At 43.8% G+C, this 26,800-nt stretch overlaps 1 protein-coding gene across 8 annotated transcripts in view; it reads left to right on the top strand.

Annotated features, from left to right (window-relative positions):
* The window catches only part of LOC117449601 (IQ motif and SEC7 domain-containing protein 1-like), a 105,524-nt gene that overhangs the window by 57,665 nt on the left and 21,059 nt on the right, over positions 1 to 26,800 (top strand). The window contains exon 1 of one of the 8 annotated variants that reach the window (XM_034087371.2): positions 5,446 to 6,060. The exons of 4 other annotated variants lie outside the window; for them this stretch is intronic. In XM_034087371.2, coding sequence (XP_033943262.1) covers positions 5,984 to 6,060 — 77 coding nt within the window. In that variant the 5' untranslated portion in view covers positions 5,446 to 5,983. Of the gene's footprint in view, positions 1 to 5,445; positions 6,061 to 8,326; positions 8,799 to 14,689; positions 14,818 to 26,301; positions 26,493 to 26,800 lie in introns of those variants that run through there. 3 more of the 8 variants (XM_034087369.2, XM_034087374.1, XM_034087372.2) reach the window with 3 other exon arrangements.

The raw sequence follows: 26,800 nt of genomic DNA, 5'->3' as shown, positions 1-26,800 counted from the left end.
GCCTGTCAGCGTAATAACCCTCTGATAGCCACAGTGATTGTCCACCGCCATAAGTGACTGCTGCCATCCTGTAAAATGGACATGATGATAGCCGTTATGGTCATTATTCCTTTAGTCATTATACCAAGGAATGTAAAGCTTATTTATCGATCATCTGTTTGACCTCTTCTTCTTGGTTTTGACAGATAGCGAGGCATTCACATCTTAAGATTAATTAATAATCTTCTGACACAGTAGTAGAGCATAATGAATCATGGATGGATGAGAATGAATAGTGTCAAAAATCACAGAGGATCAGTACTCCAAGTCAAGCTTGTACCATTTCCCCTGCGAAAGCTACATTTTGGCCAAAATAGCACACACTTGGCTCAGGTTTGGCCAGCTGAAAGGCTGTCATTTGCACACTAAAACCAGAGCAGCTGGACATCTGGAGGCTGGCGTTGAGCTTTTAGTGGTGGAGTTTGCAGCTGGAGCTGTGTCAGCCATGTGTAAGGATTATCATACCAACGAAGGCTGCTGGGCTCTCACGGGCACATCTCGGTGGGTAAAAGTTCCCTCAGGGGAGTAGCCAGTGATGCATCCGTGGTTTGCAACAGCCCATAATAAGCTCCTGCCTTTGCCAACAGCAACGTCAGAAGCGACCGCACAGAGGAGAGTTGGGTGCATCAGAAGCGTCCCCAGAACATTTTGTTCCCCTGACAAAAATAAAAACAGATATAGGGTATATGTTTATCAACAACAGTGTTGCATAATAACCGTACCAAGATACCCTTGAGCATGCTATCTTGCATATTGATTCATTTTTCCATTGTTTACTGTTTCATAATAGCTTTAAGCCATTTCTACAGAGAGCATACGACTGACTCATAGTCATACAGCATATTCTCTCTAGACATGTTTTTCACTCTCATGACTGTGAAATATCCGTGAGTGCAGTCTTTGCTTACTTCATAGACATGTTAATCCTATCATGGATTTGAAGTGGTGAATCATACCAACGTGTTAACATAGCCTCAGTTATAAGCTTTCATCCATTATCATGTATGTGATTATCAAAGATGACACAACCATCTATTTTTCTGTGGTAGACTTTCGTGGTGTGGTTTTGAATGAGCCTGCTGTGGTCTGCCTCTATGTACCCTCCTGACAGTGGGGACGGTGCTTCTCATCAGTTCTGTTACTGGCCTCAGGTTAAGGAAGACATTCAGGATAGCTGGCAGACTGCTGGATCCACCTTCAACCACCCACAGAGGATTTCCCCCTCCGCCCCTTTTTAGTTCTCTTTTACCGTTTGTCTGTGCCCGGGCTTTCTGCTTCAATACCACGCTAAAGGTGGAGAAGGGAGTCTTCTGTTATTATGGATCCCTCCCCTCCTCCATTTTGTTATTCTCTCTCTCTCTCTCTTCCTGATTTGTCTTAACACCCTCCTTCTTCTTGTATTCTATTCTGTCTTTCTTCCATGTCCACTTTTCTTCTGCATGGCTGATTCAGGCTAGAGGCTAAACAGCTGTACTGTACTATCTGCATGATGCCAGGGTTATGCAAACTGAGCAGTTGCTTTCACATAAGATCATTTCCCCAAAGGACGTCTGTAAAATGACATGAAAACGATACTATGTACCCTGTAGTATAAACTAAACATTAAACATAGGCACATATACTCTTGAGCTTTAGGGCCTCCCTCTTTGCCAGTAATAGCATTTCCCCGCGGGCCGCAGCAATTGGGTTTTTATCCCAAACAGAAGAGGAGGCCCGACTGAAGACACATCAGCGAAGCCATATTCAAAGACATACACACTATACATCTACAGCATTAATCACCCTGATCATGGTTTAAGCTGCGTTTCCTATGCAGACAAGATACAAAGTGTTAAGTAGATGATAAAGGCATGTTGTTTTTGTGTGACGAGCTTGAAGCTGGCTACTCTCGATATCTGGTCTGCCTCATATTGAATGCTTCGCTCATGTGGTATGAATAAGAATTAATGGATTTCCTTTGTGTTGTGGTGGTATGCTCGGAGTGAATCAGCATGCCTGTCGGACTCCTCATTCCTCCGATCACATCAGCAGCTCATTGGCTCCTTCCGCTGCAGCATGCATACTCCAATCGGCCACCAGGGGGTGAACTTTTCTAACACATCCTTTCAGACAGGCTGTCCTTCACACAGACAAAATGAGCTTGTGTCCTTCTGATGATTTCCTCATCAGTTATTTTTGATGGCTCTCATTCTATGATATATGATGGTTATTGTATTTTTTTCTATATCTTTCTTTGTCCCCTTTTGGATGGATCTGTTGGTAGAAAGGCCTAACAAAACAGACGCATGGTTAGGGATGAGGATTATGTCCAATCAGGTTCTTTGTGGCCAAGACAGCCATCTTTCAAACAAGTCAATTTTATGGATCACCAATGATTGCAATTGACTTGCATGTCCTTAATAAGCTGTGACATTATCCATGTTCTTATGCATTAATTGCTTACTGAGTTTTGCACAAGCTGAGTAGGACTCCCGGTCCACTCATTCGATACCTGTTTGACACCTTCACACACACCATGATAGCAGATCGTTTTCTCTGTCATTATTGACTGGCCATCTCCTGCTCAGAAGAGGTCATAGTAAAACCCTCAAGGCAGCGTATCAGTGATTGACTGAAGTCCCTGCCCTGTAATGCTTGGTATCACCCTGCATCAGTGTGATACTGTGAGATGCATCATCAGCAACATGGAGACAATGGGAGCTTTTCAAATGAGGTCATTTATTGCGACCGATGGCTGAGCAGATATGATTGCCTGTCTTTAACAGCCCTTTGATCTTTGGAACAGTGTCCATTCATATTGATCCTCGCCATAGCTGCGATTGAGTGCTTCTATTCAGAAAACCGAAATGTCTGTAATATTTTGATGTCCTCAATATACATTTTGCACATATTATTGACTTCCAAACATATGCTATTTGTAGCTTTATGTGACCTGTTTACAAATTGACATTGACTCTGACCTCTGCAGAGATGCCAAGATTGCTTTTCAGGGTTTCTACTTTCATCGGTCGATATGTTTACATTTTACAACTGGCCAGCGTCAGTCCAACAACAATCGTCAAAATATTAGCGTGGATACATTTTACCCCTGTCAAACACTGACACATTCTGAGGGCCTGCACATGTTCCCTCATAGACGGGTAAGGTTTAGGCCCACACTGGGATAAGTGGAAAGAATGCTCATTTTACTCTGACCTTTTAAACCACACGCAAAACATGTTAACCACACACACGCCAAAGCATGCCAGTAAGCAATAATGACATCTGCTTATTCAATTATATCCTGTTGTTTAAACACTTGCTCAGCTCGTCATCTAGAAAACAAAAAACAGCCATATCATGAGAGCTGAATGAGAGCCCCCCGTGTTTTATGCCGGATTGTTCTGCAATAATCGCTCCTTTCTGCCTTTGACAAACTGTAGTGTGTTCTGACACAGTGGGGTTTCCACTCACACTCACCACCAGTGAAGGACAACCAGACATGAGTTAGAAAAAGGGAACTATAAAGGGTTCTCCGTGTGGCATGAACCACATGAGGAAATCACTGATGAACAACAGACATACTGTAATTTGGAAAAAGTGAGAAAAATATTTGAATTGCAGTCCCTGACCTTTTGACCGCTGCCTTAATTGCTGTTGGTGGATTTATCTCCAGCTGGACCCTTTTATGACTTAATATTATCTGATAAACTGCTCTGAATGTGTCTTTCCTTCCAACAAATGATATTAACGATGATATGATATGAGTGCAGACATTTAAACTGGAAGATAATCACACTTGTTATGTGTGAAATGTTAACCCGCTGAAAGCTATGTGTCACCGATGAAGATTGAGATGGCAAAGATTGAAGAAAACTCTGTCAGTGTGCGGTCATTTTCTGTGAGAAGTATTTAAATCAGGAGGCCGGAGTTGTGACAAAAGGCTGATTAATTCCTTAGTGTGCCTGCTGTTCACACTGGTTCTCAGTATAGCCTTTGTGCTGCTCTGGCCTCTCTATATGTTGGCTTGGGAAAACAGAGGAAGCCCACATTGTGCCAGGAGGTGTGTGAAAAGAGTCATGTGGAGATCACTTGTCAGACGAAACCGATCTCACTATACCAATTAGTGTATTGCCGAGTAAACACACAAACATTAATGCATGTTTGTTTATTTGTGCGTTTGTGTTTGCATATAATTCTGCTTGTTGGTGTAAATATGCAGTATTGTGTGTGTGTGTGTGTGTGTGTGTGTGTGTGTGTGTGTGTGTGTGTGTGTGTGTGTGTGTGTGTGTGTGTGTGTGTGTGTGTGTGTGTGTGTGTGTGTGTGTGTGTGTGTGTGTGTGTGTGTGTGTGTGTGTGTGTGTGTGTGTGTGTGTGTGTGTGTGTGTGTGTGTGTGTGTGTGTGTGTGTGTGTGTGTGTGTGTGTGTGTGTGTGTGTGTGTGTGTGTGTGTGTGTGTGTGTGTGTGTGTGTGTGTGTGTGTGTGTGTGTGTGTGTGTGTGTGTGTGTGTGTGTGTGTGTGTGTGTGTGTGTGTGTGTGTGTGTGTGTGTGGACTCTGACAGTGGCTGAATATTGATGAGAGGCCCTTCCACACCCCTTTCCCATGACGGCTGGGACTGGGTGGCACAGCAGCGCGGCACTGCGTCTCCGGCAGAGAAAGAACAACACTGTGCTTGTGTTCAAGTGCAAAACCCTCATTCACAAGAATAGAGAGCAACCGTCTGTGTGTCCATTACTTATAGCTCTGCTGAGCATGGTAGCACATTTGGACACGCTTTAATGAAGACACACTCTTCTTTCATCCAGGTGAAACCTACTGCCCCTCTTATACGCAGAAGTTCAATTTCACCGCATTCTTTGGCATACCTCTGCATATCTGCCTTTAATTCACTTCATGTATCACTCCACTGGCAACAACTGAGCATTAGCTCAAGCAATTTGTGTGCAATTGTGTTTTCTGTAATGCTTCACTGACCTTGATGAGTTGAGTAAAGCAGCATTTCCTTCCCCTTACCTGACACTAAAACAAACATGAGAGCACTTGAGGCTCATATTTATTTTAGCAAAGCATGTGTATAAAACTCATGTGGTCATACAACATTGCAGCGCCCCCTCCCCGCTGAAAAGCGACCAATGGTATGCGGCTCTGCAAGGCTTCCATTTGAAGCTTCAGTAGTACGGTAGTGTTGCCCGGCAACCGTAACCGGCACATTTCTGGGAGGTCCTGTGTGGATGGCAGCAGCGGGGAGAGGGAGAGAGCAAGAGGCAGAGGATCAGGAGAAGGGGACAGAGATAGGAGGAGGGTTTGACTGAGGGAAGGAGGAGAAGGGTGATGTGAGGCTGAAGAAAGAGTGAGAGAGAAGACCCGGTTTCTCGCCTCATCAGAAAGTTTGTTCTTGCAGCAGAGGGGGAGGAGGGGGAGGAGGGGGAGGCCATTGATGATCCTCCTGCCTGATTCAAACGGGGATGAGCGACTTCTGGATGCTGCCTCCTTGTATCTGTCCTCCACATTCCAGTACCTGTGCCTGCTGGAGCGGTGCAGAGCTTCTTCTGTAGCCATGATGTCTCCGAGGACCCGGGACTGACGCTCTGTGTTTAGGGACCGGCACAGGGGACACCCTGACCCACCTGGATAGGAGCTAAAAGAGAGCGCTTATTCAGGGAGGTGGATCCTGAGCTTTAACATTCGGTCCAAACCAGCCCTGTGGAGGGTTCCTGAAAGGCCTGGCTTCCTGGGTTGGTGAGGACTGAGTCCAGGAATTATGTGGTTGGTCTGGGCGGGTTAAAAAAAACAGGCTGTCATCCGGTGGCAGCGGCGAGGCTGGAGCTCCAGAGAGAGGACAGATCTGTCGTCCACGCCAGGGACTCACTGGCTGAAGAAATGAGCATGGTCCTCCGCCTGTGGGGCTCTTTAATGCTGCTGGATCCCACTGCTCTTCTGCCCTGCTGATCGCCTGAGCTCAGGATGTGGAAGTTCAAAGCGTTTTGCCTGGATTACTGGCATGTGCTCTGTTTGCACCCACACAACAACTTTTACAAGAGGTATGTTTAAAAATGGCTGCTTCCTGCACTCATGCTTTGATTTGTTCTCGTACTTCTTGTTTTTGGTGCAACTTGTAACTGTCCTAGAGTGCTTCATGATGTTGCTGTCTGTGTTGAAGAGCTCCCAACATTAAGTGAATCAATAGGACTCTAGGATTTCCTCATCAAAGCGTGGCTGATTGATGGAGAAACTGTTGTCGTGCTCTCTCGCTGACATGCTGGCAGACTGAGAGAGACGTTACTCAGGAGCATGCAAGCTGGATAATCGATTTCTCAGAGCGAACCAGGTTACGACTGTTCTTTTGTGGAAGCAATTGGTTGAGTAACTGAGGGCTTGGAATGATCTTGTTTGTGTCTGTTAGTGTTGGCACTGCGGGAAAGCGCAGTGAGCTGGCTGAATGAATTCATCCGTGTCCCACTGGGAGCTCTGCTCTGTCACCTTTCACCTACTGCCTTATCTGCGCCCGATTGCTCAGTCTAGCTCTGCATCTGGCATCAAGGTTGGCAAACAAATCCATTTTTTATGAATGTATAATGTGCTTTGTGATTTGTTTCACCACAACATGTCAATCATGTAATCAGATTTGATTGTCCTTGGGTGACACTTCAGACTGTCACAGTAGTGAATCAGAGGATGCGAGATCTGTAACAGCTTGAACATTATGGGTTTTTATTTTTCTATCGTAGATTAGAGGTTTAAATTATGTTTTTGGCTGCTCCCAGGTATTTTAAAAAGGTGCACACTCCTCTCTCACAATGTGTCAATTACTCACCCCACCCCCCTTCTGCCATGCTGAGACGATTACAACTATGAAAAGCTCTCCTGTGTTTTACTGCCTTTCACGACACATGTCTAATGCTCCACATTACAAACACAGACTATCACTCAAACTGAGGTGCACATTGAGCCGTTTTGCCCGACACAACCACTTTATATGAATGCATTTTCCACAGTAAAGGTGCTTTAATGTTGAGGTGTTCTTCACTTTTAGTTCTGTAATGTCACATGTGTATTTCTACAATTTCAGCTTCAAAGGACCGTAATTCCTTCAAAGGACTGTAATTCCTCCGAAATTGTTATCTCACTGTTATTCAACACAATTAAGATCCCCGGTTTTGCAGTTGCACAGACAAGATCTAAAATTTTTTCCATTTCCCTCCTGCTACACTAATAACATCTAACCAGGGATGTTTGCCGGAGTTTCCTTCATGCGCATCCCGTCGTGCAGATGTTTGATGTCTAAATCAGAAGCGTGAAGACACTGATCCGTACCTGTGAAACTCAGCTGTCACATCTCCATATGCTAATTCATTCACACATATAAACACACTTTTTGTCATAAGCATTAGTATTCTGAAGGTGAGCAGACAGTATGTCTGTGATTCATTAATAATGCATCACCGATTTAGCTGGCAACTCTTCTTTGAACGTAGGCTTCAGGGAACCCCCCCAGCTGTTGGTCCTACCTCAACACTCAATGCCTATGCTATTTTTAGTCAGATTCTTTTCTTTTTTGGTTGCTATGTGCAGCATTTGAAATCCAACTTCAGAGGGCATGTTGTCTGCTGAGTTTAAAATAGATTAAACCAACTAACTGCTGCTAATAGCCTGTTATAGATTGTGATTCAGTGGTCTTTGGCATTATTGAGCAAGATAGTTCAACAACAACTGAATGTGTCTAAATTTTTTTTTTTTTTTTTTTTTTTTTTTTTTTAATAGAAGGACCATGCATACAAAAACATTAATCTCAGCAAAGAGAAGAGATGCAATATGCCAGATTATAGCTCATTTCCATCTGTGATCCTCAGACAGGTTCATAACAATCAATAAACAAATAATAACATTGCATGATCTCTATCAAGTTACTGGAACATCCTGGTCATTGGGTGTAACTCATTACACGCTCTGGCCAGTGTAACATAGTCAGATTGTATCCCAGGACTGAGACTGTTTTGTCAAAGCATGGTCAGCGTATAGTAAGTGAAAACAGCCTCTCCCAGCTGCTGAACTGGGGTTCACCCTCCTCCTGCGCGGCCTTCCCATTGAGAGCAGTGTGGTTGTTGGACATGTGCCCAAGTATTACCATACACACGGGGACCGAACACTCTATGGCTCTTTCTATCTCTCCTTCTATCACTCTGTTTGTCTCTCTCTCCTACAGTCACTTCCACATCAGACACTAAACATAGGCCCTGCCCATCACCATTGGGGAGCAGCAGATGAGTGAAAGATTGCATTGGACGGCACAAAAAGGAAGGGGTGTCTGCAGAGAGTAGAGAGAGGACTGGTGTGCGGTTCCTTGTGGGTGGAGAGCTTTTGTTAAGAAGACGAATGGTTTTTCTTCTGCTATACGTACTGGGCCTTTACCTTACTTGGTCATCAGGCAGCTTGCGAGAGCAGCAACTCTGAGCCCAACATTAACTCTGGGCAGGGAGAACTCGAAAAGGCACAGACAGAGTAACTTTAGCAGCGAAAGAAAGATTCTTTTCTGTGGGTTTTCAATGGAAAGTGAAGGATGTGGGGTGTAATTAGTGGTCAACAAGGGAGTGAGCACAGGCTGTTCTTCTGGTGGCTCTTTTAGGGGAATTTCCCCTGCAGTTTAGTGTTTTTAAAACTTTTTTTAAAACTTCCCTTTAGTGCCATGCGCACTTTTTTTGGGCATGTCTGATGCCTCCGGTGATGTCACTGCCATGTGGAATGCGATGTGGAAGTACTGCATAACCAGCCGAACTATAAGGTAGGAGACCATCTGCCACTGAGCAGCGTGGAGGGCAGCGGCCCGCAGCATAAGTGGTGGTTGTCTTTCCGACTGACCGCAGCAGTCTGTGCAGATATTTCTGACGTTCAAATTATCAAATAACATTCCTCTCTATAGGCTCAAGCTCCATGGTTTCCTTTCCAGAACCACATTAATATTATCACTGGCACACAGCTGTAAAAGGCAGACAGTGAACAGTAAAGACATTTTCAAGGTCTTTGAGGGCACTCTACTTTATCAAGGACGTGTTTTCAATAATGAAGGTTTAAGAATAATCTTGCCAATTCTTTTTTTCATATCTTTTAAGCCTTATTATGCCTTAACTTTGTCTAAGCAGTGAAGTGAAAGTATAAATGTCCTCTGCCTGATTCAGACTTCTCTCTGAATGAATACAGAGACCAGCACAGAGATTACCATTATTCTGTATAACATAGAAAATACTTTATTGCTTCCATCGTGATGGGATTATCTGATTGATTGACATTTTTCTGTCACACATTCCTGTTACATCCACCTGTCATTCTGATCATGTAGCCTGCAGGGAAACTCAAAAGTACTCGGTTTGTTCACTAGCTCTTCTGTTACTCACATACCATCCACCTTTCAAAACATTTATTTTATGTTAATAAGTTATTTCAGATTTCTGTGGGCAAGCAAAGCAAATACAGAGGGTTCTACCGGTCATCCACCCAAACATACCGTAAATAAATAACTCTGAACATTGAATATATGATGATATTAAATTGCCATTTTAAAATGTGCCAAATACAAAAATATATTTATTATAGATATACAAAATAATAAGCAAATATATTATTTTTTTACATGGAAAATAAATCTACAATCTGTGGACAAATAAGTGTTGGGTATATTTCAATAAATCAGGAAAAACCTAATTGTATTTCAGCTTATGGTAACAACGTTTTAAAGTTTAAATAAGTCATAAGTCTGGCAGACATCTGTTCAGGAGTCGTTAGGAACAAAAACAGTTTTTCCCTAAATAAAAATTAAACTGCCAAAATAAGGTCCTCCTTTCCGGTCCAGTCAATACATTTCCTGGGTGGACATCAAGTAAGGAAACAAACAAACAAAAAATATTTGTGAACCAGCGGTGGTAAACATCCTAAAGGGGGTTCATGGTAACCCGCTCCATGGCAAAGAGAATAAAGTCACCGTAGGCCATTCATGACTGAGACAGGAATCCAGCAGCAGTGTGACAGGAGACACCGAGGAACATCTGATACGACTCTGCTTCTGTGTCAGAGAGTACGACGACAACATTACTTATTTAACGTGTGCCGATCTGGAGCTGGTTGTTAGTGCGTCCTCGTCCCATAGTGGGTATCCATGGAAAGGAGCACAGGAGGAAGCTCTGTAGAGACTCATCTAAATGAACTGGGATGTTAAACACCGCCTGACAGAGCTGCTCTGCTTCATACTAGGTAAATAGCTCCAACAACATGATTTAACTCTGGGAAACATTAGCTCAGATAGGTGTTGGCCTGAACTAAACCAAGAGCGCTGGAGAGTTGGTGACTCAACGTCATGCTTGTAGCTTATAAATTGAGAGCAGGCGCTGACCCCTTTGCTGGTCCCCTGATTTGCTACGCTGGCTTTATGACAAGTTGGGCCTTTTTTTCACTGTTTGTAATGGAAAAGTAGCAACCTGCCAACGCGAGCTTGCAGTTCCACTGTGGTGAGTGAGAAAATACTCTCCAGGGTGGAAAAGCTGAGACGTGTCTAGGATGGAAGCAGTTTTCTGGTCAGAAATGTCAGGATAATGGAGATCTCAAGTTGCAGTTAACCTTGAAAAGTGTGCTGTTTTTCTTGCCTTGCAATTGGCGCTGAATAGATTCAATGCATAGTTATGTTTCTTTTCAGAGGTGGTCTGCAGTCACACAGACAGGGGCCAAGTCCAAGTGTATACATGCATACGCAATGCACATTTCTGCTGCCTTATTTATTTTACTCGTACTTGTCGGAATGCGCGTGCAGTGGAAAATAGATTTACACTCCAACAATAAGTATCCTCAGGCTGTAGTCTGGTCTCCACAGTAAGGTATAGATGTTTTTTATCAGTGCCCATGACCATACAAAAAAGCTCCTATGTGTTTATGCTTCGGTTGACAGTGTCTCGGAATTATAATCAGAATACCTTTTATTTATCCCTGGGGAAATTAGGTTTCTCCGTCTGAGGTTTATTTCACATCTATAACACTTTATATGCACAGTTTCTTTGTGATCCATGCTTAGGTTGCAGTCAGTGTCCAAACCTCTGAATAATTGACACATGGTTCCACCAGAGGGACATCAGCATTGTGTGGGGAGAACTGTTTTCCTAGTCTTCACCTTTATATGACTTAATATCACCTTTTATGAGCGCCAGTTTTCTGTTATAGCCTGGCCTTCTTTGCTGAAAGGACATGTGATCATGACAGTAATATATGGCCATAAGGGACAGGCTTGAGAATAAACTACTGTCTCTCTGTCTCTTCCCCTCCTATTGCTGCAGGGCGGCACCATGATGGAGAATACATTTGGGAACATTGCCTCTGCTGCTGTATCTATTCTACACTGCTCATGTTAAGCTGTACAGCTTTTTGAAATTCTAATCACAGGAGGAAGCCAGTTTGTTTACTCTAATGCTGGAGAATGCCAACATCTAGAGAGCGCTTCTCGTGTTCAGGGGGTTTCACTGAGGTGTCTGATGACGAGAATGCATACAGTACCATTTCAAATGCATATGCTTAGGAAGATTGTTTCTCTGATGTCTCTTAGTCTTCCTTCTTGTTCACACTATATGTATGATTACAGCATGGCAAAAATATGTGTTGCCCTGCTATGCATTGTGTGATGAGTGTGTGGGGGGGGGGGGTTGTAGGAGCACAGATGGACACACAGGCACTCTGTCTATGTGGCTTTTCGGCTGTAACTCTACTTTTGATGACATATTCCTTTGCATCTCTTCACAACACCCGGCTGGAGAATAATGAGGGTGTGTGCTGCATTAACTTATGTAATGGCGAGCGTGAGGAGGGGTGGGATGGGGGGCGAGTGAAGGAGGAGGGGGAGAATAGAAGCGTGATGAGCTCATGCTGCTGCACTGCAGCTCTTATATACACACTCTGCACCTTGTGGTTGTTGTACACACTCTTGCATATACACACATGCATATTTAAATGTGTCTGCAATACTCAGTGTATTGATTGATTGATATACACATTTGTACGCACATACACAAAAAATGTGTGTTTTGCTTCAGAATCCGAAGCATGGGATGCATGGTCTTTGAAAATCAATCTCTCCGCGCTATGAATGGGAATCAGTGGCTTTAACTGTGCTGTGTCTGCACCTCTGTAGGTACAGCTGTGAACAAGCTGAGCCTCTGGAGCTCAGGTTGGTAATTGCTGTTAATCCACCAACTCTATTCAGTGATAATGCAGACCCTCATTATCCAGAGTGTGTTTTGATTTATGTCAGGAATGAGCGAGGTGGGGTCGGGTCAGAGGGTGGGGACTGGGGGAGTTGATAATAGCACGACAGTGCATTTACTCCATAAAACAGAGTGGTCCCTTTGGGGGCTTTCAGCTCGTCTCAGCCTACGAGGATAAATGGATAAATATTGCTCTTGGAAAAACATTATCATTGTCCAAGATACTCGATGCCAATACGACGGATAACTTGAAGTAAGAGGGGGACAGGTGTCTGTAAACTCTGTGGCTCTTTTAATTAAGGCTCATTAAAGAATTTCACATTTTCTGATCAATAAATATTTGATCACGACCTAGAACATTCTTTATGCATTGCGTTGGCCCATTGCTCGTGTAATAAGCACCTGTCCCTGCACGACAGCAACATAATCATGCCGTCAGGAGGCTGTGTCTGGTAAACAGTCATTACAGTGAAATGTTTATCCTGATTGGACTAATTACTCTGAGCTGTGTGTAAATGCAGGACTTTGTTTTTGCACGAACATAGACGTCTATCTTTTCTGATGAGATGGACAGTTTGTTTTTTGAGACTTTGCTGTTGCCTTGACAACTGGCCTTAGAGATCAGTGCACGTGCATGTAATTGTGATAAATCCTGCTTTCAATCTAGAGGCAGCGTCCACAGAGACACTTCTGATGCACCGTAGTCTCATGACTTTCTGCTCAGTGACATCATTCAACAAAGGTTCAATCATACCATACAGATGTTGTGTCTGTATTGATTTGATTCCTTAGTCTGAAAACAATTGACAATAGAAAACTAATCACAGGTTCACAGGATTTGAATTATAGATATTTTCCAGTAATTCCGTTTTAAAAGTATTACCATTTTTAAAGTAGGAAAGCTTGGGTTTTAGGCCAGACTGAGGGAATTGAAGAGTCATTTCTGATAAATGAGACGAAGAGATAAAACCTGTCTCCTGTCACAGACTCCAACATGTCAGCCTGCAGTTTAAATGAGCTCCCTCAGGAACTAAAGAATAATTCCTCTCCCTCACTATTCGAAGCCCATTACAGATGTTCTCCCTTTTTAAAACAGTAACCGTCACACCGCTGCTCTACTTTACATCAACTGGGCCCCTCTTGATGAAGATGAGTGGGAGACTTTTGATCCGCCATGTATCCCTAAACCCTAATCAGTCTCAGAAAAGCGTTGACTGTACACCAGCGCCATCTGTTGGAGGAGAGACTTCGGGACAGAGAGTCTCAGTGTGTGGATTCACTAAGGCTTTGACTGCATTAGTCATAAAGAAAATAGTCTGCCTTAATGGCCCTTCAGTCAATATATCAAAGTGCTCTGCTGTGAGTGAGTCAGGGGCAGAGAGAGCTAAGTAATTAAACAATTGGAGATATTTTAAGTCAAATAAATGAGCAGTTCTAAATGCCACAGTGAGCCATGGTGGAGCAGAGAGAAGAGGAATGGAGGCAGATGGGGGATCGTGTCTGGAGTCCCACGGTGGCTGCAGTCTTGAAGCCGGTCTCTCTGGCTTTCCTCCCACTTGGATGCTTCTGAGATGTACTGCCAAGGTTTGCTTAACAGACCTGATGTACAAATGATTGTACAGCTAAAGTATAATGCACGATTAAAATGATGCACGACAGAAGTAGACGAATGACAAATCTGTATTTCTATCCTGGCATATTCTTGCAAAAATACGTAGAGCAACAATGAACACAAGTATATATCTTTTAAATCACACGAAGCCACACAACTGGATTTGTTCAGAGAATTTGTTCCTTGTGAGTATTGACATGTTTCAATCCGCTCTGGTCAGCTGGACAGAACTAGCATGAGCCGGATACAAAGTGAGAGGACGCATGTGTTATCTCAGACAGTGTTACTTATATATAGTGTCAGCTCTCCTGATTAGATGTTACACCTGGTTCTGAGTGTCAAACTCAAACCTTTATTGTTTGAAAATGTAAATAAGAATAATATTCAGATCACTCTTCAGATATAAAGAGACTGTGAGATGACTTGTTATCTAAGCACATTTTGGCTTGTCTGTCTGTCTGAGGATGTGTTCTGGCTGAGAGCTCAGATTTCCCCTTCGGCAACACCATGAGTCCTGAAGAGAGGGGGGAGAGAAAACAATCGGTGACCTTGCAGAGCTGCAACACGCAGGCTCTGTACGTGTCCCCGCTGAACCATGGACATCAACACAGCAGCTGAATAAATGACCACAGACCGCCGGGTGGAGGCATGTTGTTGGGGTGAGAAGGAGAGGACAGCTGATGGTGGGAAGAGAGAGAGATAGATTGAAAGAAAGAGTGAGGCTGTGAGGCGCACAGCTGAGGGAGGGGGCGGGTGCTCTGTGTGAGGAGAACCTCCTCTTTCCATTGGCGTTTAGGGGAATGTGCTGATTAGTAGAGAGTAAATCAGTCCGATGGAGGTTCCCAGTCTCTGACAGCCTTCCAGCAGCCACGGTCACCTTACCTCTCAGTAGTCATTTGTCACCAGAGCCTCGTTCTCGTGTTAAGGGCCGACCCGGGGACAGATGTGTGGAGGTAGGTGGGCTCAACTCTGAAGGTGTGTGCGTGTGTTCGATCTCTCTGGCTGTGAAGTGCAGGTTCTGTGACGGAGACAGCAGCTGTTCACATTGTCAGACCCCGCAGGAGTGTGGAGAGCTGCGGGTGCATGCATGAGAGTGGGGGTGACAGGATTTGGCACAGAATAACCAACATCTTTTGATAATTGATTGTCATTTATCAAGCAAAAAATGCAAAACATTCCCTTTTTACGGTTTCTCAAATCTTCTGCTTTTGTCTGTTTTCTATCACTGCCAACAAAATGTTGTTTTTGTCTTTTAGTCAGTTGATTGGTTACATCTTTAACAAGCATCACTTTGGGGAAATTGTGGATTTCTTAATATTTTCTGACGGCTGTAGACTTAACAATTACTCACTTAATCTAAAAAATAATCAAGAGGAAGTTAATTTGCACTCCTGCGTGAAAGTTGAACCGAATAAAAGGATATGTGAATGTGTGGGTATGGAAAGTACGTAGCGTAGAGCCGTGGATGCTCGTACACTGGGGTGCCAACGGCGCTGCTCTGTCATCTGATGTCACTCTCACGCTGATGTACAGTGCCAGCACGGAGTTGTTTGTTTAATGTTCCTGAACTGTATACTTAATGTTTTATTTTCCTGCTGATACAAAACCACTTTTTGGCCCTTTAACCCTCCGCTTCTCTTCTGTGTATGTGCCTCTGCCCTAACCCCCATTTCCCATCCTCACATGTTTCTCTCGCAGCACATTCCTGCTGATTGTCCTGCTCATGTCAAGCATCCTGTTGACACCTTTTCAATGAAACATATAGCCGGACCTCTGATGATCAGGTTCTGCAATTGTTCATGATGTGCGCGGTCCAGCAGGAGCTGCTCTCATTAGCCCTGCTCACAGAATGGATGAGAGAGGCCATCATTAAAGCCTATTAGATGCACAGAGCGTGAGACAGCTTTACCTCATCAGGCACGCTGTGAGAACACAGAGCTGCACTGTGCTCAATGTATGCATGCTTCTATTGCTTTGCTCCTTATCACATGCAACTACTCACCCCTTTCCTCTCTCTGTCCTCCCTTCATTCCTCGTATATCACCCCCGCCCCTATCTCCTCTGTTCTGTGTTTACACTCCATCAAGTCACACGTGTTGTTATCTTGTTGTCCTGGTGCAGGATGTTGCTGAGTTACGTTTTATGCGATGGCAAATCAAAATCAAAATTCCCCTCTGGGATCATTAGGCCGAGTGCAGCAGCGATGAATCTCGATTCCTTTTTTTATTACACCGAATCCTTCCGTGTTTCATCATTAAATGCAAAGTAAGCGCACACAAAATGGCAAACTGGCTTTTCTGGGCCCACTGCTCATTATTCTGTATCGAGACCAGCTGAGAAAGCTCTAAAGTAAGGTCTCCGTGCTGCTTAAAGTTGATGCTGAGGAGCAAGCATCTTAACCCGATACTGAACAGATGTTTATGCGCTTTGAGGGCCAGCGCACGATAAAGTATACCTGTCACACTCACACTGAACCTCCTGTGCAACTCAAAGTAGGGACTATGGCAGAGCTCAGAACAGATTATACAAGGAACAGGATCCCATCCTGTTATCAGGGTTTTCTTTCAGGATGTTATTTTGTTGCTGACTCACCGTGTCCCTCTCTTTAAACCGGCTCCTTCCAGCTGTCACCGCGACATCTTTGTAGTGCGCTCTACAATTTACTGGTTAAAGTTTAAGTGAGGCAATTGACCTTTACACAGTGGAGTTGCTGAACAGGTGGGACAGGAACATATCTGGAGACTGTGTGGCCTTCAGGGTCTGCTTGTACACGGAGGTCTGGAGGTAGTTCACTAATAGCTATGAGGCTAGAGAACCAAAGAGTTTTACAGAATGCCTTTTTTAATATCAAATGTATTTAGGTAACTCAATAGTTTCAGATTCTTTAGGCAACACAAGTCAGAATCAATGTTATAATATTTACAATGAATACTACAACATTGTGAAAGGGGTCGCTTGAAATGATGGACCCACCGATCATTCTCACCACGCTGCAGTTCCCTGCAGCTCTCTTCTTTTCAGTCTCTCTCAGCTCATGGTGGTTTTATGGCCGACTCTCATCAGCACCGTTTCCCGCAGCAGGAGGAAGCTGTTTTTATTGGATAAGTTTCACAAACACACAGCAAGATACTTCTCGATTACCGACGGGCAGAAAGATAGTGAAGATATTGGATTCGCATTTCGCGGATCTGATATTTTTGATTTAGTTTTTAAAGGAGAGCTTAACAGAGCTTAAAAAAGAGAATAAACAGTAGAAACACATTGAATAGGTTCATGTTTGAAGAAGCAACAGTTTGCTAACAAGGTTGTCATATCAACCATATCGGTGTTAATAAGATATGAGTGTGTTTACAGTTAGAGAAGCTAAAAGTGAATGCAGGTTTATCATCCAAGATCTAAACCTCAAATGACATTGAAGTAACCAATGTGTGTGAAGAGATATGTAAGAAACGGTACGCAGTGCAGGCAATTTATCTCAATGACTACCTGATTTTGTGTGACCTTTTAACAAACTTGAACTGGGTAGTTAAGTACAAATAAACCTATATGGCTTTACTGTTCAATTAATTAATTAATCCAATACTTGGATCGCTTCACAGTTTACATTTGTCCTTTTGTAAAGTTATATTTGTACCTGTATCCTTTTCGTACCTAAGGTCACACGGTAAAATGTAAACTCTACTGCAGATGTGAGACTAAGGTCAGCATCACATAATCTGCAGTAAAGGGTGTGTGAGCCGGTGTCAGACTGCCCTTTCCCTCGACAACGTATTCCTTTTCTTTCGTCTGTCATCCAATATATCAAATGTGGGGAAAATGTAAGTGAACTCCCGGTATTCAAACTGTAGCCGTGCTGTTGAAGCAGCTTGAGAAAATAGACTCCACCAAAAGAGAAAACATTCTCATATGGCTCGTGTTGATTTTAATGTCAATCATAGATTACCGTGTGGGTGTGAGAATGACTCTCTCGTGATACAGCCTCCTGCTTCTGATTGAACCCTGAGGCTGTTAGGGAAGTTCCAATGATTACAATGACAGTCCTCATTAATCCAAGAGTCCCAAACCAGCAAGTTAAAACGCGTCTCCCGGCCGCACCCTTCGGTTGTCACTGAAACGTGTAGTATCCCAGAAACCAGGAGGTAGAGAAACATCCTCTCTTTCCCCTCTGATGTTTCCACATCCTTGTACAAGCCCATTTATTTTGGATGTGTGTCTCGCATGGAAAACCAAGAATAAGTCACGCATTAGTGGAAGAAAACAGAAGTGCCAGTATGTTAGTGCCTTTTCTCGCACTGCCACATCGCCTAATTTAAAAAGTGACATATCCTCACGTGATTAAAATGTGTGAAACAATGCATAACTGCACAAAGGAGCAGTTTATTATACTGTGGCTCGGGGAGTCGGGACAGAGGCCTCTAAGTAATTGAAGGGCCACTGATCGATGTGCCCTGCAGCCTGCAGAGACCTGGCCTGTGCTTTTAGTCGATAAAACAGTGAGCTTTATGGAGCGTACATCAAACCTCCAAGGATACAGCCAAGGTAACAGATTTACTCTCCGTTTCAAATCTATTCCTCCGTAATGACATACATTTTTCTTTTATAAATTGTGAGACTCCTCTGATCCGCGCTGGTGTGTTGTCTTAACGTTGATGCATGGTACGGCTGTCTGGCTCTTCTGTAGCCCACTCCTGTAGGACTTGTATCCTTATTGAGTTTCATTGTGCGCTAGAAACCTTCCAATAAGCTCCGGCTGTTTTGTGAATTAAATGCACGCCGAACGACATTAGTCTCTGTCAGGTGGTTTGTCATAGAGATGGGGAATTAATCCATATTCCCCTTTATAACCCCTCTTTTTCATACAAATGCCTTGGCAGTGTCTCAAGCCCCTTACGGGAGGCATTGAGAGAAATGAAACAATAAACATGGCGCTGTGTAACCCCTCCTGAAGGGGTTGTTATCATGAATCTGACTCTGCTTGTTATTCTCAGAGTGTCTCTCTCGCTCTGGAAAGCCAGTCTTCATGTCCTACCCAGCCTGTCTCAATGTTGAAACATAAGACCTGCTGACTTGCACCCACCAGGTCTTGTGGAAATGTGGTATGAATGGAACTTGCACACTCAGGATATCTCGTTCCCCTGGAATATGTCAACATGAATCCTTTTCTCAGCAGTCTCGTGACCCGCACAAAAGGTTTCCTGAGAAAAAAGGACTGTAGATCGATGATGAATGCGTTACCGTTGTGCTTTTGTTCTGTGATTGATTGCTTCCCGGTTGTCTGTGTTACTTAAACAAACTGATCATCAGTAGTTTGTCTTCCTTTTTTAATTTCTACCCACAGCTTTTGTCTCATGTTCACCCTCCCTAACACATTGCTGTGCATGTCAAGTGAAGATATGCACAAGAGAGATGGGAAGCATTCATTATTTCTTTTTTAATCTGCTTTCTCTGTTGATGTGCTTTGAACTGTGGCTTTCAATTAATACTTAAATACAAGATTCATTGTTGTTGTTGGAAGATCTCCTCACATGTAAGCCGATCCCTTCTCATGTTTATCTCTGATGACCTGGTCCGCTCTGTTTTCTGCTCCAGTCAGGATTTCCTTTAAAGAAATGGGATCCTGACACAGCAGTTTCATTATTGGTCTTTGTGCCAGAGACTAAAAGTTAAATGAAAAAGTTTAAATTGGATGAACTCCAATCTTTTTTTAAATAGCTGTAGCTAGATGTGAGAAATATGTTCGCTGTTAAACCTTTGTAGTCTATGTTAAAGTTGATTGAAATGACTTAAATCACACCCAAGCTACAAATCAGGTTTATCTCTACAGTAATGGCTTCTCTGTGGCATCTCTTGTGTTGCAATTTATGATGTGAATATTATATCTTCAGGTGACTTAACAGCATTTGCACACCAGATCATTATCCTCATAGCTGCATCTGTATTCGGTCGTCAAATCTTTGGGCACTTTCTGCTAAAATAACATTATGCTTCCTGAATTATTCTATCACTGTCAGCCTAATGAGGGCCATTAAAATGAAAAACGTTTTGTACTTGCACTTCAAAGTGGAACAGAACCTGAAACATCCTTTAGGCTCGGAATAATGACTTAAAAAGAAGACAAATATTGTTCAGCAGCCTGACATATCGACACATGTCATGGCCATCACTACACGGTAACCCCTGTTGTCCAGCGACTGTGTTTTCCCTAATCGGAGACTGGGAAGGCGCGATGGAACAGGCTTGAGAAAGGCTGCCTTTATACACGCTCCCAACACAAACAATGGGCCGTGCCAGTGAAGATGGCCGAGCCGGGAGCTGCTCCTCGAGGCTCAATAGCCGCAGTGTGTCTGCCGTGATGCCACAGAGGCACAGTCCAGGGCCGAGGAAAAGCAAAGCGAGACAAACTCTGCTAAAGTGATTATACAGCTGCGAGTGGTAGCGGAATGTAAGCCATCACAGTCGGACTATTATCGGAATGCAGAGGTTTTCATCCGTGTTTCCTCCCTTTATCTGTTTTTCTTCAACGTTAATCCTCTATCCGTGTGGGCCTATTATGTAGCTGGTTGTATTCTATGAATCAATATAGCTGATGTTGAATCACTTATTAAAGTAAGTCATCAGTTCAAAACTTTCCGTGCACTAATCATGTCTGTTTGCCTCCTAGGAACGTATTTATACCACAATCGGCTCTGAACCACAACACTATTACACGCCTGACAGCTAATGAAGCCTTGTGAGTGATTTGAATGATTGAGCAACACAACATAGTCTTCAAGATCATCAGCTGTTTATCTGATCACTGGTGCAGTTGGCAATGAATGGAATCTGATTGAAGAAGCAGTTATTGTTGTTAGCACCTCCTGTCAATTTACCCACTTCAATAATGTCATTCAGCTCATGGCTTTAAATTGATTGCATTGGCAAGCGAACAAACAAACACATGCACGGGCAAAATACACAAACACACACACAAATAATGATTTTAGGAACACGTCTGGTATATATCAAGTGAGAAATGTCGTTTTTATTATCAGGGATTATGCTGACGGATGGTTCTTGGAAATCAGTCTTGGAATCAGTCCTGCAGAGAGACCTGATATTTACAGTGTTTGGCTCATGTTGTACAAATTGGGATGGTGTTTGATGATTGATTTGCCACCCTGTGCTATTGTGCAGGGAGGAATGTAGGGGCTATGGGGATATGTGGGGCTTCAAAATGACGTAGAGTTGACGGAGACATCTTCATTTTTGTATTTTATAATGTGCAAATGTATTTTATGTGCTCAGTGATTTGAGAAAAATGTGAGTACAAAATATCCAAGTGGGAACAATGCACATATTTGCATTCTTACATCATAATTACATTACATTAAATGTCACTTGTTAGACGCTTTTATCCAAAGTGACTTACATACTCAATACTGTGGGCAATCCCCACAGGAGCAATTTGGGGTGAAGTGTCTTGCCCAGGGACACAACGACATGCTGACTGCAGTGGGGTTTGAACCTGTGACCTCCTGATCCGAATACCAACTCACAACCCACTGCACCACACACGCCACACACCCCTCCATTATATATAGTTGCCATTACAATTAAATCGAATAAAATGTGCTATTTTCTATAATGAGGAAAATAGTCTAGTGACCGTCTTTGCTGTGCCACATTTACCCAACACATAGTGCATGTGGACCACAGGACTTTCTCTGTGTGACTTGAGACAGGTGTGAGTCTGTCACTGCCTTAAATAGATTATTGCACCAACCTCCAGATGTCCCCACCCAACAACTGCCATCCAGAAAAAGCTGGTCTTATTACATCCTGGTGCTTTTGAATAACCCAGCCACCCTCCCGATTGGAATCATGAAAAACACGTCTGACCTCAGTACTCTTGAATTACATCACTGCCACATGTCTGCCCTCAGGCCTAGTGTACATCAAGCGTGTAGTATCGTCTCTAACCAATGGGTGGCACTGTCCCTCTTGAGAGCCCACTGTGGAAAGGATCTCATCATGTAAAGGCTCTGTCGGGCCTGTTTTGTCGCTCTTGTCTGCGGTATCACGCTCCTGTATCCATCATGACTACCTTGGGTATTTATACCCGCTGCGGCTTTTTGTCACATTTACAGTGAGGGCTGCTCTTAGCACTAACCACAGGAGACACCAATCTAAGTCTTGCACTGTTTTCCATCTGACCTCAAAATGTTACAGGGTCTTTGAAAAGCGCTGCACATCGATCTTCCTCAGAGGAACAGATAATGAGATTAAATCAGCCGGGTATTCAGTGGCCAATCTCTAGTGATAATGTGCATTCTTCTTCTTCTTCTTGTTCTTCACAGCATTGTTCCTCTCCCTCACTGAGTGTTTACCAGAGTGTGCCGCCTCACATGGGTCTATTTTTAGCACGCGGGAATAGTGCTGTAGTGTGTTTCTGTGCTGGGGTGGGGCTACGGTGAAGAGCTTCAGAGAATTACGGTATCTGGTAATGGAGTGAACTGAAAGGAAAACATTGTAAATGGACAAACGGGGCCTGCTTCTAATAATGGTAACAGTGCACAATACACAACCAGAGAGAGAGGGAAAGAGAGAGAGAAAATATGCAGTCCTGTATTTTCCATGGTTCCATGAAATGTATGTGTTTACAGAAAGGAGTACAGTTTTTGGGCAATTAAGAGTCTCCACCCCACCTGATTTTTGGAATGTGAGAGGAAACCCACGCAAACACTGAGATAATGAGAAAAGGCTCCACCCAAAAAAAGACAGAGGACCAAACTTGGATCCTTCTTTCTTTGTGTGAGCTGCACAGCTGCTATTTTAGTAGTGGCTGTTGGTAGAGCTGGGGTTTGTTTGGATTTTTTTTATACTAATGCAAAAATATTACCTGGGCTTTTGATACAGATGCAATGCTCATAGATTTATAAATCTATCAAATAAAATTGGGAGAGTGACTTCATGGCCATTACAGACATGAAAGTCACTTTTCTACAATCTTCTTTTCTAAATCTCGACATAAACGCAAGTAACTCTATATCCCCAATAGGTTCAAACTATTCGATTGAATAATAAGTGAATAAACCTTCAGTCCTGACATCATAGCCAGTCCTAGTGGAGGGAAAAGTCAATATTTAGGCTGTTAGAACTTGGGCAAAACAACATTTAGTTCCTTCGAAATAATGTTTTGATGACACACAACTAATCTCAGAAGTCATCTCCTGCAGTTCAGCCTCCAGTTTCCATGTCTTTGAATGAACAGATTGTTTCTATCTCGATTGGAATTGATGTATGAACAGAAGAAAAGAGAAAAGCCTCTCAGACATCGCTTGCCACTGATGATCTTTGATCATTCCCACAGGATCCCACGGGCAACACATCTGCTCCGTCTTTGCTGCCAGGATGTGATGAGCAGAGGCAGCATATCCTTTAATTACTCTCCTTTCAGCTCTATTTATACATCTGCTGCCAGTTCTCTCTTGTGCAAAAGAAATCTTTGTTTTTGAGACGTTCATAGACAAAATGTGTTTCTTCTTTGTTTCTTTTTTCCTCGAAAACAAAGTCCTCTGTGTTCACAAAGCTCTCCCGCACCACTACTTCTCATTAAGTATGCTGTTGTATCAAACTATGACATCAGCTGGTAATTGTTTCCAGACCAGGCAAGGGCCCAGTTTTCATTTTTTTATTTTCCGTTTCTTAGCGCAGGTCTCAGTCACTCAGAATCCATCAGAAGCAGATAATGAGGAACGGTCCATGATGTCATGGAGGCAGAGCACGTAGCGCCAAAGTCTTGTGACCAAGTTTCCAGGAAGCTATCACTTTCCTCTTTCTTTTCCTCTGCTGTCTTTTCTCAGTCTCTCTGCAAAGGGAACACACATTCAGTTTTCCAGGTACTACATCTGTGGGAAGGCACCAGATTAAGGTCTTTTTGTAAAGCTGACCTGCGGATGCCTCTTTGGCCTTGTCCCATGTGTAATGTATCTAACTTTCCTAACACTAAAACAAGAAGGAAGAGGAAAGGAAGGGAGGGTAGTGCAACTGGAGGGGAGGGGTGATAGAGAAAGAGCTGAAATGCAGAGAGACCATATGTATTGAGTTGAAGAAATGGCGTTTTATGAGCGGAGAGTGGGCCTCTGCTTGGAATTCACAATGACATCATGCAGGGCAGAGCCGTGCAGCCAGGATTCAGGAGATGGAGTGAGCTTAGACGAATAGACAGGACCGTAAGAGTGGAGGAGGCAGACAGAGTTACACAGCCTCCTGAAGTTTGTGCACACTTTTACAGCTCAGCTTAACCTGGAATTCATCGAATGATCATTTCAGCTACTCTCTCCTCAATGCTTGAACTGATGCTGCCCTTGAGCCTCATGCTGAAACAATCACGACGGCACAAGCCTGCATTCAAAATGAGACCATGATATTACTTCATATCTCATTACCAAATAAATAAAGTCTAGTTAGCCACTCCCTGTGGTCCGCCAACAAAAGAAAGCCTTCACCGGGGCTAATATCTAAGACCATGATCACATTTTGTGCTCTAAATAGCGGCCTCCATCTGCGTCTCTTGGGAGGTACACAATGGGAAATGATTGAATAATGTGCATTACAGCTTTATTAAAAAAGCACCCTAGATTGGTTTTGCTCAATCTTTTTTGTTTACTGGCACTTCGGAATACATTTATTTCGGTAAGCGTTATAAGATTGCGTGATAGGGGAGATCTGTAAGTTGAGTGGAGTATCTGCAGCGCCACAAGGCCGTAGCAGCTGTAGTCACCAGAGTACAGGGCCAAGGTCTCACACTGAAATAGATCAGTTGGCCCGTTACTGTGTGTCTGCCTTTCTGCACATAATCATCCTGCCCGAGTCACACATTGCAAATAAGTCTGTGCACAAATACCGCCTGTGATCCATAGCACATGTTAAGAAAAGCACACTTTTTCCTCTTGGCTCGGCTTTGTCCCTCCTTCTTTCATTTGAAGTCTCAGATGAAAACAATCCAGAGAAGGTGATCATTTTATAGGGATGCAGACTTTTAATTATAGGACATCAACATCTCCCTCCAGAGACGTGTGTGTGTGTGTGTGTGTGTGTGTGTGTGTGTGTGTGTGTGTGTGTGTGTGTGTGTGTGTGTGTGTGTGTGTGTGTGTGTGTGTGTGTGTGTGTGTGTGTGTGTGTGTGTGTGTGTGTGTGTGTGTGTGTGTGTGTGTGTGTGTGTGTGTGTGTGTGTGTGTGTGTGTGTGTGTGTGTGTGTGTGTGTGTGTGTGTGTGTGTGTGTGTGTGTGTGTGTGTGTGTGTGTGTGTGTGTGTGTGTGTGTGTGCGCGTGTGTGTGTGGAGGTGATTGGTGTCCCTGTAAACTGACTCCATGTGGGAGCCATTCTCCACTGTTTCCTGTGCCTGTTGTCATTAGGTAGAAAATACCTCTGACTTGGGGGCAGTTTACCCCAACCCCCTCCTCTCAGAGGGGTGATTAGTCACTGGCCTGTCTCAACAGCACTGTGAAGTCCAGAGAGGAGGCACAGTCTGCTGCGAGCCTGAAGCTGGACGGAAGTCCCTGCCAGCTTTGAAATGATGGTGCACGATGGGTGATATTTTATCAGTGTGACGTTCATTCAATTAAACGATGCTCATTTAAAAGTAGAGAACTTCGACTCTTGTGTGATGTTCTGCAGCAGAGAGACGCAGAATCCTCTCTTGTGCTTTCCTTAGTGCACGTCATAACAGTCACTTCTCAACCCTGAAAGCATCTATTAATAGAGGTGCTCTCTTGTATTGGCTATCTCTGCCCACCAAGTCATTTTCCATGCAAGAAAAGGGTAACAAAATGTACCTCTGACATTCAAAAACTCCCAACTCCTGTCACTATCTTCAGCCTTCATGCCACGCCTCCTCATACTTTGTTCTTCCACCAGCTTCTCCAACTGGATCAAGCTGTCACTCATTCCCACCATGCTTACTCTTTGTGCGCCTCGCTTTCTCTCTCATTCCCAACCCTCGCTGTCTCCTTTTTCACGGTTTCACATTCTCTGATAACATGCCTGAAAACATGTGATTTCATATTCCTCAAGCCTTGCTAAAGTGTCATTTGTGCAGCCTCTCCATGCATGGCTAGTCTTGTGCAGGAGGCATCTCATCCCTCTTTCTTCTTTCTACCCAGCTACAGAGCAAGCATGCTCACACACCCCCTTCCCTGCATCCCGCCCCCTTCCATACTGCTCAGGGCCTTGGCAAAAACCCACACTCCCGTCTCCCAGCCTCCGCCCCCCTTATACTCCTACCAGCCCGGCACACACAGGACAGAGAGGAAGAAAGAGAAAAAGAAGGAGCTCCGTTTGCCTGTCACAGAATACAGACTGCCACTTAGCACTGACCATGTACGCCTACCATCCATAAGGAGCTGCTTTCCCCAGGCAGAGAAATGGGAACGTCTGCAAGAAGTAGGCAGCTACAAGCTATAGCAGATGGCAGTTTTGAAATGTATCCGTCTGTTTGAGGAGAAACCTTTTAGTCAGTAATGGGAACTGGTGAGGGGGACTGTTAATGTTTGGATTACATCGTTTTGTGAGTGCCGGCCAGCATGTGGTGTTTGCAGTGTAACTCAGAGAAGAACCAGTCGCTGATGGAACTGGAGCTGAATGGCTGGTAAGAATAATGGGAGACTGAAAAAAAAAGTGTGTGTGTGTGTGTGTGTGTGTGTGTGTGTGTGTGTGTGTGTGTGTGTGTGTGTGTGTGTGTGTGTGTGTGTGTGTGTGTGTGTGTGTGTGTGTGTGTGTGTGTGTGTGTGTGTGTGTGTGTGTGTGTGTGTGTGTGTGTGTGTGTGTGTGTGTGTGTGTGTGTGTGTGTGTGTGTGTGTGTGTGTGTGTGTGTGTGTGTGTGTGTGTGTGTGTGTGTGTGTGTGTGTGTGTGTGTGTGTGTGTGTGTGTGTGTGTGTGTGTCATTGGTTGAGGTTA

The sequence above is a fragment of the Pseudochaenichthys georgianus genome, chromosome 7 (assembly GCF_902827115.2).
Source record: "Pseudochaenichthys georgianus chromosome 7, fPseGeo1.2, whole genome shotgun sequence".
NCBI lineage: Eukaryota > Metazoa > Chordata > Actinopteri > Perciformes > Channichthyidae > Pseudochaenichthys > Pseudochaenichthys georgianus.
This window is presented reverse-complemented; position numbering and strand designations above follow the sequence as displayed.